General features: G+C 40.5%; 1 protein-coding gene across 1 annotated transcript in view; it reads right to left on the bottom strand.

Moving 5' to 3' along the window:
• The window catches only part of LOC108114133 (adenylate cyclase type 5), a 35,976-nt gene that overhangs the window by 2,989 nt on the left and 12,098 nt on the right, over positions 1-20,889 (bottom strand). The window contains exons 4-27 of the mRNA XM_017224909.2: positions 19,896-20,007; positions 17,960-18,114; positions 17,118-17,599; positions 15,243-15,643; positions 15,052-15,172; positions 14,530-14,710; positions 13,695-13,844; positions 12,727-12,848; positions 11,338-11,430; positions 10,253-10,399; positions 9,761-9,919; positions 7,618-7,762; positions 7,462-7,556; positions 7,239-7,398; positions 6,673-6,770; positions 6,389-6,479; positions 6,198-6,311; positions 4,693-4,842; positions 4,217-4,377; positions 3,667-3,800; positions 2,805-2,914; positions 1,419-1,588; positions 1,139-1,320; positions 895-1,019 (exon numbers count right to left, since the gene is read on the bottom strand). Coding sequence (XP_017080398.1) covers positions 895-1,019; positions 1,139-1,320; positions 1,419-1,588; positions 2,805-2,914; positions 3,667-3,800; positions 4,217-4,377; positions 4,693-4,842; positions 6,198-6,311; positions 6,389-6,479; positions 6,673-6,770; positions 7,239-7,398; positions 7,462-7,556; positions 7,618-7,762; positions 9,761-9,919; positions 10,253-10,399; positions 11,338-11,430; positions 12,727-12,848; positions 13,695-13,844; positions 14,530-14,710; positions 15,052-15,172; positions 15,243-15,643; positions 17,118-17,599; positions 17,960-18,114; positions 19,896-20,007 — 3,858 coding nt within the window. The remainder of the gene's footprint in view (positions 1-894; positions 1,020-1,138; positions 1,321-1,418; positions 1,589-2,804; positions 2,915-3,666; positions 3,801-4,216; positions 4,378-4,692; positions 4,843-6,197; positions 6,312-6,388; positions 6,480-6,672; positions 6,771-7,238; positions 7,399-7,461; positions 7,557-7,617; positions 7,763-9,760; positions 9,920-10,252; positions 10,400-11,337; positions 11,431-12,726; positions 12,849-13,694; positions 13,845-14,529; positions 14,711-15,051; positions 15,173-15,242; positions 15,644-17,117; positions 17,600-17,959; positions 18,115-19,895; positions 20,008-20,889) is intronic.

The following is a 20,889-nucleotide window of genomic DNA, read 5'->3' as shown; positions in this document are numbered from 1 at the left end:
GATAACATAAATTCCGGCTGACAAGTTCAATGGCTGCAGCCGAGGACAGAAGGAACTGGCTCAGCTTTTATTTATTCACCCACTCACCCGTGGCTACATATTTCATGATAACACCCAGGAATCTGCTCCCCTACAAATCCCGCTCCTTCAATCCCCAATCCCCTCGAGCGGGACCCGCTTAATAATTTATTTCCTTTGCAAATTTGGTTCGCCTTTGCTTCGTTTTATTGACAGCATGGAAGCTTGCCAAATAAAATCAAATGCGCATTTTTATCTGTATCTGTATTCGTACACATTAATACATTAGGGTGGACCTACATTACCTTAATTGGATATATTTTAAAAGAGTTCGTGATAAAGTTAAAGAAGAAAAGACGTTGTAGTTAATAGTTTTTAATTTCTCAAGTTTTACCTTCTTTTCAAAATAAAAATTTGATAAAAAAGATTTTAAATTAATTACTTACAAAAATAAAAATATATTAATATAATATTTTTTAATTATATTTCTTAAATATTCCTAAAATAAGAGCTAAAATTATCATTTTTTGTTTTAATATATTTATCTCTCTGACTATTAGGTCCACCCTAATTCCAAAGAATCCTTATTCGTACTTGTGTACCTATATCTGTGTCCTTTTTTTGGTCCGTCTGAATGGGGGAAAAGTTTTCGTTGACACTAAAAACTTTGTCACTGAAGTGGTCAGCCCAGGTGGCCATTGATTAGGTGGGCGTGACTGCGCCCAGCAACTCTTCTTCCTTCTTCCCTTCCCAACAACTTTATTAAGAAGAATTTCCCGTTCTTCGCAACTAGCTAAAACTTTCAATGGCGAAAGTGTGGCAGCATAAAATCCAAGTGAGTGCCCCCGATTAGCCGATGATTTAATCAAGACTCACCTGGATGTGATCCACAAGACCCGTGGAGTCCATTCGCGATGCCACATTGACGGCGTTCCCCCAAATGTCATATTGAGGCTTGCAGGCTCCAATAACGCCAGCCACCACAGGACCAATGTTAATCCCTGCAACGAAAATAAGGCTTGAGCATGTCTTTTAAGCTATATCAAAAATGTATCTAAGTATCTAAAGACATTGTCTCGTTTTTCCCTTTAAAGCTAATGGAAAAGTCAAAGTTGCTCACCTATTCGCATCCGAAAGTTGTTGAAGGAGTGCATGTTGACCTCCTCGATCTTGTCGAACAGCTGGAGGGCATAGTCGGCCATGGCGGTCACGTGGCTGAAGTTCACCCGGTCGCAGGTGTTCGCCGTCAATCCGGATGCCGCCATGTAAGTGGCGCCCGTGCTCTTGATTTTCTCGATGCAGCTGCCAAAGGAAAGAGGGAGAGAGATGTTAACCGGAAATGGACCAGCCCGCAAAGTGGTTAAAACAGTTTAGACCAGGAAAGCGGATGGAGGACTCACCGGAAGCGCTCCTCACTGAGCAGCTCGTCGAAGTCGGCGATAATCTCGTTGAGCAGTCGCAGGCACTCGACGCCCTCGTTATTGCCCTCCAGCTCCACGTAGAACTCGGAGAAGTTGGGAATGCTGGCGAACAAAATGCACACCGAGTCGCATTGCTCGTGGTAGAGGTCCTGCAACAAAGCCAATCAAAAATTCAATTAGATTCTGGCTAGAGAGTTCCTTGCATCTGTTTATGGCTGTGCACTGAGGCGGAAGCTTTGGCAGGAAGTACAAGGTTGAAAAAATCAGAGAATGTTCTAAAAATAGGAAAAACGAAAAGATTTCGTTAAAATTACCTAATATACGTCTTAAATTTCAACCTTCTTGAGACTTAAGAACTTTTAAGTTATATTTTAAATATTTTTAAATCAAGATTTTACTTTACCAAAGGTTGCCCTACGTTCGGATGAATCTTTAAAGTTTCTCTACACTTTACTTATATTTTTAAACTAAAGTACAACTATATGGAACACCTTTAAAATCTAACTTTTTTCAAATATTTCATCTTCAAATCCACTTAAGTGTTCAAGCATTTCCTAGAACTACTCCTAAAGTAATCCAATAAAATGGAATCTAAAATCAAAGTCCAACATTTGTTCAGTGTGACTCTGTTTGCACGGCTCAAGTTGAGCTCATTGGCTTTTGTCCCGCTGCCAAAGCTGCCAAAGTGGGTGCTCGTTGGCCATCAAATGCGGCTGCTAAGCTTGTTGAATTTGCATTTAATGTGGGAGGCTGCCACGCAGCCACGTTGCATCGCCTCCGAAAACTGGATGAAAACGCCCTGATTTTCCACCTTGCGGCAAGTGCAGTGAAATGTTTTCAGGCCACATACACGTGGTCACATCACAGTTTCCCCACCCCTTGCCAAAAGCTTCTCCCTTTCCCGCCAACTACTAGGTCCTTTGGCCAATCTGGATTCTGCACCACCAAGCACCTTCCTCCTCCTGCTCTCCACAGATTTCATAGCCACAAAGTTTTTTAATATGTTGAACGGCTGCCTGCATGGCTCATGAATATATGGCCACTATTTGGCCGAAACCGGTGCATGCAGCAGAACTCAGCATAATGGCTATGTAAATTTGTTAATTCTTAATTAAATATTTAAGTTATATTTGAAGGTGTTACTCTATACAAATATTGGCCTAGATGGTCAATATAACATATTTAGCCAATACGAATTACAAAAGTTAAACATTTTAAAAAAAGAAAAATGGAAATTAATTGGTGGAAGTGATGTGGATGCTTGGCTTACTTTACAATGATGTTTCAAATATCTTTTTAAACACTTGAGATCTCTCTTACTATGAAAATTTAATTTATTTTTTCTTAGTGTAATTCTATACTCACGTCAAGGTGCTTTTCGCGGCTGAGAAAATGCTCGGCAACGTGAACGGGCAGAATGTTTTCGAGCAGTTTACGGTTATAAGCCTGCAGGTGCTCCATATCCTCCTTTTCCTCTGCGAAATAAACACAAAAAAAAACATCACCGGAAACCCGGAAAGAGGGCACACAAAGAAGAAACATAAGCGTGAAATTGAAATATCAGTTTATCAGTTTACCGAAGCGGAAAGTAAAAGCGCACAAACAGAAAGCACAAAACTCAAAACACATTGCCATTTTCCCGAAAAAACAGGGAAAAGCTGGTGAAAATGCTTTCTAGAGTGTGTGTGAGTGTGTGTGTGTGGGTGGAAGTGCAATTGTGCACTAATACTAATGAAGTGGCTTATGCGCTGAAAGTTTTCCCAATCCCTCGGTCGCTTTTCCTCCGAGCGAATCATTTCAAATCACTGACAGTGTGTCAAACGGAAAGAGAGACGTCATGAATGAAGGAAAATGGCTTACAACTTTGCAAACTCTCGAATTTTAATCAGCACAATGTATTAAGGGGTTTCTGTTAGCCTGAACAAGAAATTTCCCAACTACGTTGGAAAATTTAATGGAATTGGTAAGACTATGCGTATACTTGATATTTAAGGTTGGAAAACCTTGAGGTCAGGGTTTCTCATATTTGTTCATGCTGTTAATAAGGCCATTTAAAAATAACAAAAATAAGCCAAAACAATTTAACCCATTTTAAAACTATTCCCTTTGCCTGTCTAACTTAATTTTTCCAAGTTCAAAACTTTGACTTTCCCTGGCACTCGCACCCTTTGTCTACTTAATTTCCTTTGTGGACTTTCCACTTCAGAGGTAATTAAACTTGTCTCACCCGTTGCCTGCAGTTTCCAGATGAAGTCCAGGCGGTAAGTGGCCTCCGTCTGATGGCTGTGGAAGATCAGGGCCAGCATAAATGCGAAAAGGAAGATGGAATCAATTATGTAGCGCAGCAAGGCCTCCTCATTCCTATATCCATTAGCAGTCCGTTGGTTGCCATTGGAGAAAGAAGGTGCAGTCGTCCCGAAATGGCGACAATGGCCAAGTTATTCCGGTCCATTAAAGGGTAATACGGCGGCAAGGACACGTGGCAGGAGCAGAAACGAACAAGAGATGTTACTGCGGCAGTTGATAAATGAATCCAGCTGGATTCAGAGAGTTGGTGCTAAATACAATTTTAATGCAGTTTGCGGCTGCCGTAAATGCATTTCAGCTGGTGCTGGCTGACTCGGCGAAAGAGCCCCCAGCCACCTCACCCCTTAACCCACTGAACCCAACTGAAATTGCATTACGCCATAATTCGTTTTCATTCAGAGATAGCGCAGCTGCCGCTCTGAATGCGGAATGTTGGATGTTGCCTGTTGGTTGTTGGATGTTGTACTTACGCCAGCTCTTGGCTTATTTCCCTGCTGCGCGAGTACAAGTAGGTGGAGCAGGCCATGTAGCTGCCGGAGGCCAAAAGGAGCAGCAGCAGCTTCAGCAGAATCCTCAGCACTTGGTAGGTGGCACAGCTCATCATCGAGAGCAGTGTGAGCAGCAGGAACGTCTGTGGGTGGCGGGGAAACAAATCAAGGAATTATATATTCAAGGCCCGCCCCACTCAGCAAATAAACAGAGAACAATTGCGGATCTAGTTTTCCATGAGGGTAATCTAAGCTACATTTGTAGTTGACTTCCAGCTACTTTTCCCTTGCAGACTTGGAAACTTTTTGACGCTAGTTGGTAAATAATAAATGTCTTATTTTCTTTGGGTCTTAATTTAATAGTTCTTGTTTTCTGTTAATATCTCTCTCAGATCAATAAACCAATAATTTAAACTATATTCCATACTTTCCATACTTTTCCCTCAGCACTCACTCACATTATAGGCCATATAGAAATCACACTCAGGATCCTGGACGCCGAATATTTCTGGCGTAAACTCCGTGGCATTGAGACTAACAGTCCCATTTACATCCATCCAGAAGCGCTTCCTCTGGAGCAACTCCAACTGGCGGCCAGATTCCTGGAACTATAGAGAGAATGGCTAATTAGCTGTCCGGCCATGAAATTCGCATTAGACAAGTTTAACGATCTGCGGGCAGATTTTAACGAGCATCCAACAGGTCCTGCCTGTTCCTGTGAGATTGGCCATTAAGCCGTGGCCCAAAATGAATACGAATGCCTCTTAAAGTGCCATTAAATGCGGCCCGAAACAAACACAAAAGTGACAACGAAATGTCAAAGAACCCATGGCCCGAGACTTGGTGCAGACAAAAGCCATGGGGCAGGTAACAAGTTGCCCATAAAGCCACCTCTCACTTCATCATATGAGCCGGGGATCCGACGTTCACATTGCCCCTCGCTGTCGTGCCACACAGTTCTTGGCCAATGCCGAACTTTAATGGAAAAACTTTTGTTTTGACGCGCCCCAAACGAAACAACGACGGGGCAACGCAACAAGCGCGCCCCCGATTTTGTTTGGACTACAAAACGTAAATTTTATTTTTATTTCTTGTATTCCCTTTTAAGAGGTGGCCACCCCCGTGTTTTAGCCTGGAATTTCTAGTCGCAAACTTTTCCCTCAGCTCACACAAATGCACAGCAAATGAAGGCTAAAAACAGGGCGGTAAAACTTGACTTGGCCGAGTTTGGGATGCCCTAAACATGGGGAAAATTCCCCTCAAGGCAGTTAGGATTCATTTTTTATTTTGCTACATAAACGCTGGAGATGGAAATCATCTAGCGCAGCTCCTGTCCATGGAAGCGTTGTGTTTGGAAAATTCTGTTGTTGCGCATACGCAGCGTATGCCGCATTAAAGTCAACGAAATAACATGTGTGTGTGGGAGCGGAAATAACTTTTTCGACATAAATAAAAAGCGGAAAATGTATTTGACAAATATTTTTGCATTTGATAACACCGACGCGAGATGCAAAACAAATTGTGATTTATATTTAAATTGTTTTTGTATAAATTAAAGTAAATATTGATAGGAAGGCAGGATAGTGGAATGATAAGCAAAAACATGCATTTTAAACTCTTATTTGTTTTAATTAATTTCATAAAAAGAACATATAAAAACATGTTTTTTAAGGTAGGAAATTTAAAGCAGGGAATGTAAAATGCAAATGTCTCTAAAAAGTCACTGAGTTCCTATTAAATATTTAAATAAACTGTAATAAATGGCCATTCATTCTGTGTTTAAGGCCACTTAAAAGTAACTCGGAATTAAATTAAAATTCCGCCACGTTCAAACATCCTTGCCAAGTTCTTTTTGGCCTTTACTCAATTATTTATGGCATATTATAGGGCCGGACAATTAATACGGACAACGAATATTCCGTCGATTAAAATATATATATATACTATATAGTCGAACACTCACCATGGCCAGCAGAGTGGTGAGGACAATCAGGGCCACACTGGCGAAGGCGAAAAACTGCGATATCCTGCGATTGCTATGAATGCGCAATGAGAAGCGTTTGATGTCCGATGGCAGCTAAAAAGTTTGGCATTCCGCCGAATAAAAAATGCAGAATGTCAACATCACCCACCACACTCTCTTTGTGTGCTCACCTGAAAGTTGATTTTATGACATGCCACCAGAAATACCAGAAGCCCGAGCAGCAGCACAGCGCCAGTGGACAAGGCCAACGTCAGCAGGGAGCTGGAATGGACAGAAGAGGCGGGGTAGCTGGTTGCCAATTTAAGTGGGTAGCAACTTTTTTGGCAACACGTATACGCAGTGGTGGATGCAAAAGAGTTCTGGGACGCCAGCGGGCATAAAAGCGCTTCGCCTGGACGCCTTCCCAAAAAAACATCAGCTCATCCATTCCCTGTCCCAATCCCCGACAACTCACCTCTGGAACACCACCAGCCGCATTATGCTGGTCCCGAGCAAAACCAACAGACTGCAGTAGAAGTAAACACACAACATGCGATCCGGTTCGCTGGCGTACTGAAAAGCAGAGTGGTAAAATGGTAAAAGCACGGCTTAGATATACATTATGTAGGAATATTTGTTTACTTGCTAAAGGGAACAATAGCCGAGGAATAAGTATTCGGTTCCTGCTTTTCGTTTTTTTGATAGTGAAACATAAGCCAAGGATGGTAAATAAGTTTCTGTGTTTAGGGCAAGCATAAAGAAACTTTAAAGGCATTCTAAATCGCCTTTAAAATGAAATGGAAACCACAAAACTATTAAAGAGGAATTAGTATACTGATTTAAACCTTATAATTAAATCTATAAGTCAAAGAAGCAGCTAAATAAGGACTAAAATCTCCATATTTAAGCTTAAACTTAAGTGAGAAGATAAAAGTAATTTATTTTTCCTTCTTTTGAACTACTTTTACATTGTAAAACTTGTTAAAATGCTTACAATTCTATTTTAAAAGAGTTAACTAAAAGAAATAAGGAGTCAATTACCTTTCTTTCCAGCACTTTATCTTTGAAGCAGAGCAGCAGAGACTGACAGTGTTCGGCCCTCAAGTGATCAATACTCCGGGCATCAATGGCACGCATCAGATACTCGTTGACCTCATCCTCGGGATCCTTGGCACTTTCCGAACTGTCGCCAAAGCCAAATCTGTAGTTCAATAAACGGAAATTATATAGTATAAATATATTATTTATTTAATTTAAAACAAACTTGGAAGTGTGCTTTTGTGCTGTTCCATGGCCCATCATGCGAAGTTCCTTGGAAATATTTCCGTTGACTTGCAGGCGATTCCTGGACTTTTTGTGCTGAAATTAAGTTTCATGACTTAGGGTGTTTCATTAATTAAATAAAAAAAGATAACCTTACTGGCCTGTATATATCCCCTGGAACAATTAGGTACGTCTCTATCTGATGATCCTTGAGATACGAGTTGCGTTCGTTTCCCTTGCCGACCTCCACTTCGTAATCGCCGTCCAGACACTTCAAAGTCTCCTTGGTGATGTGAACGCGTCTGGGAATGTCGCACAAACAGAGTAGAGGACACATTCTAATGATTATCTCTATCAGCTTAGGGTTATATGTTCGCCTTGTTTTCCTCTTTTATGGGTGGACAGAAAACGCAGTTAACCCCAGGAAACACTCACATTACATGCCACACAAGCTGCCGCAGCAGCAACAAACAACCCATTTTAAACCGCCTGCAGTTTCCCCCTTTCCGCCTGATGCCCACCCAAGTTGGCTAAATAGTTTTTAATGCTGTTCTGGGGCTGCAGCGAAGAGAAGCGTGGCAAAGCCGCAACAGATGCTCCTGGCTTCTTGGAATCCTTTGGCTGCCAAGTAACTGATTATTGATAATTACACGACGCTTTGTTATGGATTGCTGTAGTCCACATTCCCCGAGGCAACTTCCTACTGCTGCTAACGAACTTTTTACATGCCACGCTCGCTCAACTCTCGGCTGAAAATTGCAGCTTATCAGGCAGAGCCGATGGCTTCGACTTTGGCCAACACCCACACCCACACCCACTGCAGCCGCCCACTGCAGCTATTTGCTTTTAATTTCACCCGGGACAGGGCTAACAAACGAGCTGCCGTCACCCAGCTGACCCAAATAAACTCAACAGTTACTTAAACTTCCACCCGAAGTCGCAGCGTGAATATTCACGAAATAAAAAACAAACTGAAGGAAAGTGAAGAAGGAAGGAGCGCTCGTAACGGGTGAAATAGTACTTTGGGTACTTCGACCCCTTGTTATCTATTATTTTGGGACATTCCAACGGGTTCCTAAGAAGGTTAAAGTGGGTGAAAGAGCACGTCTTAAATATGGTGAAAGTAACTTCTTAGGACCGGAAATCTGGCCATTTACTTTTGTGGATTTCAGGGAAGAAAATGTACTCGAACTTATTATTTTATGATCTTTTCCATATTTTTAAGGTTTTCTTTAAGAGTATTGGTAATTTTTGGTAAAAATCCGGTTATTAACTGTCTAAGTTAACTAAAAAGTATATTATTTTTAATAAAGAAAGGTTTCCTTTAGATACAGTACGGTGGCCTTCAGAAAACTATGACTTTTTGAGTTCCCAAAAGAATAATGAAAGTTAAAACTGTGCTACATATATCTGCGGGATATGTAATCCTATAATAAGATATACTTCCTAACTATCTAAACTAACCCATGTCAGGCCTAATATACCCTTGGCAACCGGAACTTTGATGTCAGGGTATCGGAGCAGAAACAAATTGCTCAAGTGTTGAAGTGAGTGCAGCTGAATCAACAGCAACAAAATATTGTTGTGGGGCACTTATCAGTGGTGGGCGGAATGGGTGAATGGGTGGATGGGTGCCATGGGCGTGGCATGCAACTTGTGGGCCATAATCGATTGGGCGGGGTGGGCTATTTGAGGAGTGAAGGCTGAATGAAGCTACCAAAGGGGTTCGGCAAGCACTCGTAAGTTACCAATAACTTGACGCCTTCAGTTGGCCACAAGACGCATGCAAAATGCTGTGTTGTGTGTATGGCAATTACAACGATTAAGCCCCACAATGGAGAGGCACACCCTCGAGCTGCGAAGGACGAAGGACAACCGCAGGACGACGACACTTTTGGACTTTCAAGTGCCTTTATGGGATGTACTTCGCACAGCTCAGCTTCTGGGCCGCCACAACAAGTTGGCTTTAATTGTTCGTCGCTGCTTTTATTGGCCAGAGTTTTTGGGGCACGGACGGAGGATATTCCACCAACCATTATTCACAGCTGTCGCCAGAAGTGGCTCAAACTGACCGAAACGGGATTTTCAATGGATTGAATTGGATTTCCCAGCAGCAGAATGAAATTGAATTTACCAAGGGAATGGCAGCCAAAATGAATCGAAGCGAAGCGAATTTCCCCAACCCAATCCAGAATATCCACAAACCCAAGACAATGGATATTATTAAAGTGTCAACCGATGACAGCAAAAGAAGACGTTGGATCAATTAATTTCAGCTGGAAGATTAGAGGTACACTCACCCGGGTATCCCGCCACTCTCCATGTGGTTGGCCAACGTGACGTCGTTGGACCAAACGTCGAACTGCCACTTGACCAGGCCCAGAACGCCGCAGTGCACCCGGCCCGTATGGATGCCCACTCGCATGTTCACATTCACGGCCATAACCTCGCGGACCAGGCTGCAAAACAAGAAGGGAGCAGGAAACAAAGAAGCATTGTATTGGGTGCACTTTCAAAAAATGTTTATCATTTGGCTTTCTTTTCATATGGAAGAAGGTCTTATCTGCAGCTTACTATTGTTACTTTTTGTCATTTTAAAATCACGTTTAACTTTATAAGCACATGTAGTTATGAGCAAATATTTAATAGCAGTACTAAATCAGTAAAATACATATTTAATATTCATATACATTATAGCATCGCATCAGGGTTTTCCCCTGTGCAGCAGCCACAACAAAGCCGCAAAACAGGAGCTTTTCTTTGTGTTTCTGTTTGCCGATATGGATACTCACGCGATGGCGTCAATCATATCGAGTCCCATTTCAACGGCACAATGGGCGTGATCCGGACGGGGTTCTGGCAGCCCGGAGACGCAGTAGTAACAATCGCCCAGCAGCTTAATGCGTAGACAATGATGCTCCGCAGCCAATCGATCAAAGCTGCAATGGGAAAGTGGAAAATGCGGAATCGAAGAAGTTGAAAAATGGACAGGAAAGTCTGGACTACAATATGCGACAGCCTTCATCTCTCTTCTCGGTTTCATTTTATACCAAAGTAAGCATCAAATAAAGGAAAAGGTCTTAAAAGGGTAACATTTTCCATTAATAGAAAGACCCAATTAAAATTTCCTAAATTTCTATCTTTCTTTCATGGTATCAATAGCTCCAAATTAATTAAAGGATACTTCTGTTAGATACCCTTCCGCTTAAAGGTCAAAACATTGATCAATTTCTGATACTTTTACCACCGAAATCAGCCAAAAATATTCTTGTAAATTAATATTTTCTAAAAGGGTCAAGGAGATTACCAAAAAGCATACGAAACCCCTTTCCAAATTCTTAAATTTTATCTCATCTTCAGCCATAAAAGCAACTTGCTACTAGTGCCTAAGCTCGTTCACAAAGAGGTCAGCAGCATTATTTGTTTGCCCCGAGGTCAGATTTCCTTCGCTCACTTGTAGCAATTAATACAGCCACAGGCTCTGTCTGGGTTTCAATTTCATGAATAAGACAAGGACCCAGACAGATGGACGTACACTGTGAAAAATTTTAGATTTAAGGCAGCTTATACTGGACAAAAACTTGCTAAAATTATATTGCTTTCAGGTGGTTATTTCAAATTTGTTATCTGTTTAAATAAATGTTTTATTTCATAGAAATATTTTCAAAATTGAATCTTCTTTTTGTCAATTATTTTAGAAATACTTGAAGTTAAGGTTCAGAAATATAGAAATTCGATAAAAAAAACTAACTACTTTTTCCTCATCTTTTCTCAAGTGAATGAGTGAACATGAATTGTTTGCCATTAATTATGGCAACAACCTCTGGCACATCCGACTAGTTCAGATGGCACAACCAATACCCATCCGAATACTCACCGGGCAAAGAGCTCGTTCAGCAGACGCACCAATTCCTCGGCGGTGCACTGATCCGAGAGGCTGGTGAAACCACAAATGTCCGCAAAAAGAATGCTGGAAAAGAGGAAAATGGGAATGTGAAATGAAGGTGGAACTCAGGCCAGGCAAAAGCTATACAGTAAGAAAAATGACTAGAAATATTAGTGTGTTTCTGGAAATATGATAAAATCTGGTTACTGGATTTAAAAATATTATTTTTAGGTGGAAAAGCATTTCGGAAATGTGGTTGATTTTAGTTTAGACCTTAAATTGCTGAGGTAAATAAATTTTAAACCATAATAAAAATAAATTTATTTTCTTAAAGAAAAATGCACAAATGTAATATTCCTTAAAGCAACTTCAGCATTTTCCTCTATCACTTACTTTTCCCTTTAAAACTCATTTTGCTTCCGCTTTCTGAAATATTATTTCCCCTTTATTTTAAGCTGAATTATGTGTCGGTTATTTAGTCTCGTAAATCTAACGATGTTAAATCCTTTTCACGTTGCTTCTGGCCTATACAACATGGCCATGTGTTGACAGAGCCACGTTAGCACAGCCACTTGTTTCTCTTTGCTGATTTTACGACTCGTAACTGAGAAGGGCTTAGTCGGCTCAGCGCGTAATTTAATACAAAATGGCTGAGGTAAAAAGTTCGGCAGGGTAAACATAAAGCAAAAGTAACAAGGGAAAATGGATGGCTAAAGTTGAAATAGAAAATACCCTTATATAATTTTAAAAATATTTTCTAAATTTATGAATCTACCTGAAATGTTTTAAATTCTAAGAACGTTCACGTTATTCGAGCTTACGTAAAAAGAGCCAATCAAAATATACTTTAAGGCTTATATAACTAAATGAGGGAATTATTTTCATTGAACTTACATTGCTAGTTATTTTTCGCTAGAAATTTGTCTAAAAGAATAAAATTTCCATTGAATTTCCATTCGGAATGCCAAAAGACCGACACGTTCCGGGTATCTTTACTTCACCAGCTGTTTTCCACATTTTCCCCTTGACAACTTTGAACAGAAATCCCAGCAACTCGTTTTAAAAGGAAGCGAACAGCGACAGAGGACATTTTTGGCTCAAACAGGTGCGCCTCAAAGTATGCTATATCATTCTTGGTTGACTGCTGGCCTGCTGGAGTGTGAGTGTGTGTCTTGCTTTGTGCTGCTGTCTGTGTTTGTGTGAGTGATTTTATATCTGTGTGCCTGTAGCTGTGCATTTGGCTCAGCTCCTTTTTGGCTTTGCATACAAATTCATTGCTCGCGTTACACGCTCAGACATTCAGACATTCGGGGACTCTCAGCCAAACAATTTATTGACTTTGCATGCAAATAAATTCCCCCACCCGAAGGGTCCACTCACCTGACATTCTCGTGCCGCTGGATGTATATCTTATGGAACTGTGTGTCACGTGGCTGGCCCGCAATGTCGTCCTTCATCTCCATGGCCACATGACGCGGCAGCACCGACAGCAACAAGCGTTCCTGCAACGAATGGATCCCACTTAATACCCACACATCCATTACAGCAGACCCGAATCCGATTTAAAAGTAAATCAGTTTCAGGATCAGCCTGCATAAATTAACTTTACGATTTCGTATTCTTTAAGATGAAGTCTTGCAGTTCTGCAATAACAATTTGTTTACTTTGACGTTTACTTACTCAAAAACAACATGAATAAATTAACTTTTGGCTTTAAAATAAGTTTATAAAAATGTCTTATGAATCGAAATTACGAATTAAACATATATTTTATTTCTATTTTAAGAAGACTTCATCAAAAGGTGTCGTAACATTGTGAGAATTCTCCACGTGGAGCACCACTTGCTCGTTATACCCAAGATAAAAGACCACCGAAGTCTAAAGGAGGAGTAGGTTATTTCAAAATAAGGAAAAAGATGAATCAGTACCCCGCTGGTACTCAGTCAACATTCCGTTTGATGCAAACAATTTGTGCGAAATTTGCCTGGAGTTCATTTGTTTTCCTTTCACTTTTGGCCTTTTCATGTTCTACTCTCACATGCCAATAAAACACCTGCAGATTTTTCATTGTCTGAAGATCTTTAAAGGTTTCGCCAGTTAACCAGGTTTTTATAGTGGGAAGAATCGAATTCTCCTTCAGAGCTTTTAGTACTTCTATAAATATCAATCAAATTTTGTTGTATTGAATAAACAACAACCTTTAGTTTGAAAAACCTTTTGAAAAGAAGTATTTTTCCAGCCCTTTCACTTCATCAAGATGCTTTTAGTCTCATTGCAATCAGTTACCTCATCTTGCTTAGTTTTTTTACTTTAACTAAGTTATTTTCCACCTCTTGACCACCACTCACCTGTTGTTGATTTTCGCGCTGTGTCCTTAGCCTGGCCTCGATGCACTGCCTCGTCTCGATGAAAGCCTTCCTCTGGGCCTTTTCCTTGGGCCAGTGGGTGTAGACCCCGGTGAGGTTGGCCAGGAGGAGGGCCACCAAAGTGCAGAGCAGCTGCGGGCGGAGATTGAGGCATTAATGACATTACGAGCCATAAATACAAGGAAAACAACGCTTAGGAGGCGCACTGGCAGGAGCACCCTCCACATTCTCGATATCATTCAATTTGGCGGCAATTTAATTTCATTTCATTTATGTCTACTCCCAGGCCCTTGGACACGTGCCACTCTCAGCTGTTGTTTTCCTCCCTGATTTTCCCCCATTTTCCTGTGCTGCCAAAGGAGGCAATTAAAGCTAGATGTCCGCCCACCCTGCTCTTTTATTACGCAGTATTTCCATTTTATTATTCGCTAAATCAATTTGCATTTCGCGGTCTGGTGAAAGTGCCAAAACCTGTTGATACATTAGATGGCTCTATGCTTCATTGGAAATGTAAACAAAAACAGCCCAGAAAGTTATACGACACCGCAAAACAAAGTTTTCTTGCTAACTGAAATCTAATAATCCGAATGAGTTTGCGAAGTAAAGCTATAGATGATATCTAATCTAAGCTTTCAAATTTGTTATTCTTTCGAAGCTAGCTTATTATTATAAAATGTAACCAATTTCCTAGAATATTTTATTACATCTACCCGAAGTGGCAGTTAAATGAGTTAACATTCAAGAACATACGAGCCGCAGTAATTTACCAAATCGAAGACCGCAGGTGTACGAGTATCATGTGTCTCCCCGCACTCACCTCCTCCCAGTGCAGCATCTCGACTGCCTCATCCTGCATGGCGGTGAACCTCAGGCAGGTATACAGATGGACGACACTCAAGAGGATGCCACCGATCAGGGCCTCCCGCAGGCGAAGGGGCAGCATCGTGTAGGTCATGTAGATGAGGACGATGCAGCAGGCGCTGCCGTTGAAGGATTTGCTGCCGGAGGAAATCGGACACGAGAAGAGCGATTAGGACATTGGAGCACAGATGCGGTTGTTTGCTCAGCATGATTCCAAGTTCTCGCAATTAGCGAGCCGTGAATGATTAATTTTCGCCGAGCTAAGCAACAGCTGCTATGCACTGGTAAAAATTGCCGGCCCTTACGAATATTTTCATAATAATATGGAAGGCTTTTCACTTTCTTTTCTTTTCTTTTTACACTTTCTATAAGGAACCTTATAGCCTTAAAACTAACTATCAAGGCTTCAATCAATTAATAATGCAAATATATTGTATTTTCCCCAGTGCAGTCGATTAAGGGGAAGATGAATACCAACCTGGGTTGCATGGCATAGCTGACGGCCACTTCGATGGCGAGGAAGGTGCCCAAAATGACGTAGGACACGAGGACCAAGAAGATCTCGTTCATGGCCGGCTTGGAGAGAATGCACAGGAGGACTGTAAGCAAATACAAAGGGATTACGAAATGAAGGCAGGAGTCATCCAGTGGAGGAGATGACCAACTCACAGGCATAGACTATTCCGCAGATTAGCATGACAATGAGGAAGACCAGGACGGACTCATCAACCTGCATCAGGATCACGGACATGAGTTGGCCATAGCCCAGAGGGAGTGAGTCGAAATTATCGGTTGCAGGCCCTGCGTTTGACGATGTATTTAACACTTCATCACGTTCCGCTTGTGAAATTTGATTGTTGTCGCGGACACGCGGCGTATACGTAATGCGTTTACTGCCAACTCTACGCCCTTCATCAGCGTCATCATCACGGGCAACTGTGTACACACCATCATCATCATTCTCGTTGGGGGCAGAGTCAACAATCAGTTGGGATTGGTATTGGGATGGGTTGTCTGCCCCCTTAACCAACCCAATATCCTGCAGACTCCGCTTCTCCCTTATCCTGTATCTGCAATAAAGTCCCAAATTTCATTTCACTCGCATCTCAATTGATGAAAATGTCTGTTTTGTGTTTGGCCAACTATCCGTCTTGCCGGCATTTATGGCCAGCATAAATATTTGTGGCAAAATAAATCTAAATGTTAATGGAAATGGCAGGGAAACTGAAGGCGAGGAGTCAGTTATCGAGAACTCGCACGAGCTTTTGATTAAAACAATGTCTTGTGGTTTTTTGCTAGTGATATTTCTTCTATCGACTGGTGTCTTATTTGTTTCCATGAATTTGTTGACAAATATTTGGATGAAAATAAATTGAAATAGTTGGTCAGGAAAAGAAACACAGAATGCCAATTTATGTTATTTTTTGAAAACTTATTAAGGAATGAAATTCACTTTTTCACTTTTTCACCATTTTCTTTAAGCAATTCGAGTTATGAGTCTCTTTTAAATAAATTTGATTAGTTTAAGGTTTCTACTTTAGTCATAATAAAATGATTCTGGAATATGTCGATTTCCTAAAGTTAGAATTAAAGGCGCCTTTGGTATTGAATTTATCCCGAGAAGGACATCAATTAAATTTACTTAAATTCCTTGTAGCTATATAAAGTCAAAAATCCCACTTGGGATTCTGTTTTTAAATCAAAATTTTAACTTTAATTAAATTAGATTTTCTTTTCAAAGACCCATTCAAATGATTTACCTCAAAATGTGTCTTTAAATTCAATTTAAGCTGAATTTCTCGCACTTGATTAAAGCCTTGTCATGGATTCCCTTCGATCAATTGTGGCCTTTGCCAGGGCTAAAATTACTTTCCTTGAAGCTTAACTTGTTCCAGCCCATTCAGCCTGCTTTAAATTCAATTTGAGCCTACTTTGGACCTACTTTTATGGGCTCAGCTCTTTTCGGGCGGCCTAAAGTTGTTTGATTGAATTTCAGGGGAGCTCTCTGACCAAAAACCTCAAATGCGAGCTGTGCAAAATATGAATCGCCTTTCGGGAAAAACACATTGTCGACCAGGATGACCTGTCAGAAGTTGCCTCTTCTTTTTCATCTACATTACAACGTTACACTTTTTGTGTAGTGATTGCAGAATGGCTATTTTATAGCCAAAACTATTTATGAAAATAATATTAAGAAAAACTATAACGATACTAAATTTTATTTTTGAAGTATAAATTTAATAAGTTTTATAAAAATATTTTTACTGAATGGTTTTTCTTTGAAATAAAACTCAAGTTGTGTTCTTGTAACATTCAATTACTTTTAGCTGTTTTTAGCTAATATTAGCTGCGTTCAGCTACTTTTAGCTGCTTTCAGCTACTATAAGCAACTTTTAGTTACTTTTAGCTACATTTAGCTACTTTTAGTTACTTTTAGCCACTTTAAGCTACTTTTAGCTGCTTTCAGCTACTTTTAACTACTTTTAGCTACTGTTAGCCACATTCAGCTACATTCTACCATAAATAGTTGGCATCCCAGCTCACCTGGTGCGATGTTGTTGGTGTGACTTGTGCTTGTACCGATGCTTGTGGAGGCGTCGATAATGTTTGCGCTTCTGCCGGCGCCACTGCCTGCCTGGCTGCCCATAATCGTCCGCTTCGAAATCGGCGAGGTCGCGGTTATAGGAGGATTTCAAATCAGAGCCACCCAACTCACTGGCCACCCAACTGGCATTGGAACTGAGGCCCAGGTCGAGTATAGGAACGAAGCTCCTGCCTTGGGCAATTTGACCCGTTGATGCCGGTGGCTTCATTGTGGTGGTCGTCAAGTTGCCAAAGGTCGCATTTGCCTCCAGTCCGATTTCGCTGATTTCCAACAATAGGGTGGCATGGCGTCGCAGCTGCATCGTGGTAAAGACCAAATGCGTGCAGGACAGGGCCAAAATCAATGCTAACAGCAGAGCCAAAATGTGCGTCGTATTGCTCTGGTTCATACGCAGAAAGTAACGCTGATATAGCATTTCCACCTGATTAGAAACGAGAAATCAAAGCACTCAGCGAATAAGATTTTAAGGATATGCTTTGCATTAAAAAATATCATTAAAATCAACCAAAGGTGGATTAATTAGTTGTTAAAGAAAGATTTACAATTTTTAAAAAAGATATTGAAATGTAAAAAAACAAGGTCAACATTTGTAGATTAAAGAGCAATTTTCGGAAATTTATTTTGCCAAGTGCCTGCTGAAAAAGTTGAGCAAACTAAGTAGCAAAGCGGACGAAAAAGTTTGAAAGAACGATGGTGGTCGAGGAGGAGGAGGACGAGCAGGATAAGTTGGAACTTGTTGGGCAAAGGATTTCACGCTAAGCTTGGAGAATAAGTAGCTTACCTGGAGATTCTTGAACTGGTGCGTGGAGCAGAGGCGCAGGATGATGCGGTTCAAACGGAACCAGAAGGAAATGCTGGGGCTCACAGGAGCATTGCCAGTTCCGGATCCTCCGCCGCCCGGAATCGGATTGTTGGCCTCCACATTGCCGGCATCGCCTGAAAGCAGATTCAGATTGAGGCAGAGGTCTACTTGCCAGGCCTATAAGTACGCCCCCAAGCACAAATGGCAAATTAATTAATACCTCCAGCCAGAAAGTTAACCAAACTTGAGCACTAACTGATTTTCAGCTGCAATTAGCCGCACAGAACGACTGCAAATTGCAAGCCGAATTTGCAAGTTCAATTACAGCTGTTGCATTTTCACATTTGAGTAACCTCACAGATGGGGGCAAAGCTTGTTCATCGATTGGAATTATGGAAATGGCAGTTATAAATCTCTGACACAGCATGAAATTGGAAAGTTTTCGTATTCATTGGGGAGTTTTGATTGTAAATAGTCAGTGGCATGTGTGAATGGGCAGGTAATGCCATATTATTGTTCAATGAATTTGTTTCGTTTGTAAAAGCTAGCTAAAGCTATCGATGACATATTACTTTGAAATTAACATATTATAGGAAAGCTAAACATATATGTTAGATGTAGCCAAAATGTCAGTTCAATAAAAAGCAATTTGTGTGTAATTTGTGAAATTATTTATGCAAAAACAGTTTTATTTTGATCGCTGTAAAAACAGGGATTTTATTTGTTTAAATGCCTAATTAAAAACATGAATGTATTAAGCCTGCTAAGCTGGGACTATTAGTTTTAAATGCAGATAAATAGCTGTGATTTATGACTTTCATACAAGTGAAATGAAATGAAAAATGTTTACTTTGCCACCTATTTTCAGTCACTTTAAATTGTTTCTCTATCAAAAGCTGGTTTATTCTTTTAATAACCGAAATGGAAAGTCTATTATTTCGTCTGTAACCCAACCTATTTGATAGCTTCTACACTACTCAAAGTTTTCTTTTAACCTGATGAGCACATCGTGTCTATGTTTTTGGACCAAAAGAACCTAACGAAGACAGAGAAGACACCTCCCCTAACCCACAGAAACATATTCCTTGGGCCATTGTGACAATTCGAGTACAATTCATTCGCTTAACGTGTTATACACATTTTCGATTGCCAGCCATTGTGTGGGGAACATCATCGTCAATGATTCTGACATTTCTCTCTATGAGAATGGAAGCCTTGATTTCAAATGCAGCACACAAAGCCATAAAATATTTTATTGTAAAATGGAGAACGTCAGCCAAATCGGCATATTAAAATCATTCAACTGTCCCGTGTCCTGACCACAATGCTACGAAAAAAAGGAGAAAAACCACAAACGTGGAGTGGATGGGGGATGTGGAATGGATCTCGGAGTATGTTTTTATATGCATCAATAAATAAATGCCAAACGTGATTATGTAAATTTCCATAGAAATCTACGCAGCTAGCTCTATACAGATGTCTATCGAAGCCAAGGAAAACCAAAGGCTGGCTTGGTTTTCTTTCACAGGAAACACAAACTAAAATAAATCTGCGGGGGTGATGGTGGTTATGGGGAAGCTGGGCATCTGCGGCAACCTTGAAGGGGGAGGAAAAGGCGATATGTGAGTGAAATGCCAATGACGGGGAAACGTGAGTCGAGAAACGAGAAAAAAAGAGAAGGAGACGAGACTGCGAAATAGCCTCGTCAAATTCAATATGACAATGACAATCAACTTGTGACATTTTGAGCGTGTGTGGTAAGGGGAAAAAATGTGGATGCTTTCTCACAAAGGAAGGCCCGTGTGTGCCTGCTGCTGGTATTTTTATTGACCCTCAGTAGCCCCTGTTATGAGAGGTAAGCGCTTTCCTATTACCCAAGATTTTTCCCACATTTTTCCATTCTTTTCCTTCTTACCTGGCTGCAGCAGCTGCGTCTCGTCACGTTGATAGATCATGGGACTGTGGCAGGTGGAGCTGGAGTTGGTGGAGTCCATGGATTCGTCTATATTGCAACGGGTTATCCCAGCCTTCGGGGTAAAGTAATTGAAATTATATAGTTATTAGTCCTGCAGGGTATGCAATGCCATTAAACAATTTCAATTAAACCGCAAATAAAAGCTAAAAGTATCGTATTTATTTTCCCTTTTATTGAGTTTTCATTGCAGATATTTGAAAAAAAATTTATAAAACCTCATTTAATACAACTAAAAACTATAGAATTTAAACAAACATAATTAAAATTACATTATTAGATTTAAAATTTATGATAAACACGTGGAAATGTCAATGTCAAGGCTTGACATAAACTACAAATACCTAAACACGTTCAAGGCCAAATATTTTAATTAAAATGGATTTTTATAGAATATTTGGGAATCATTTTCACTTCAGATACTTCCAAAAACAATAAAAGTTAAGCTAAATTTTTGTTAAATTTTAATACATTTCCTTCTATTAAGTAAAAAATCAATGAGGATACAAAAAATGAATACTGTGGCTTAAATTACACAAAACCTTCTTGTTCTTGTGTCCACCTTCTCCCCCGCTTAATTATAATATAATCCCGGTAAACACACTCGGCTTCCTTTATTTACATAAAAAACTCATTTGGCTCTGGTAAGTAGGCTATGATTTTTTGTGCGGTCCGCAAACAATTGAACTAAACGTTTTACCCACTCATGCACACTCTCACGCACACCAGCACATCCACACTACCACACACACATACACGAACAGACTGTGGCAAGTGTGTTTGGATCCCCGCGGCGTTTTTAAGCAAATTGCCGCCCATTTGAATGCCAGAAATGTTTTTTTTCATCGCTCCTCTGGCATTTTTTTGCCTTTTCAATTTGCTAAACTTTGTCAATTGACTCTTGACAACGAACGCAAATAGAAATACTCTCACACAC

This window comes from Drosophila eugracilis, unplaced genomic scaffold, assembly GCF_018153835.1.
Source record: "Drosophila eugracilis isolate 14026-0451.02 unplaced genomic scaffold, ASM1815383v1 contig_2154, whole genome shotgun sequence".
NCBI lineage: Eukaryota > Metazoa > Arthropoda > Insecta > Diptera > Drosophilidae > Drosophila > Drosophila eugracilis.
The sequence above is the reverse complement of the archived record's forward strand: the minus strand, read 5'-3'. Positions and strand labels throughout refer to the sequence as shown.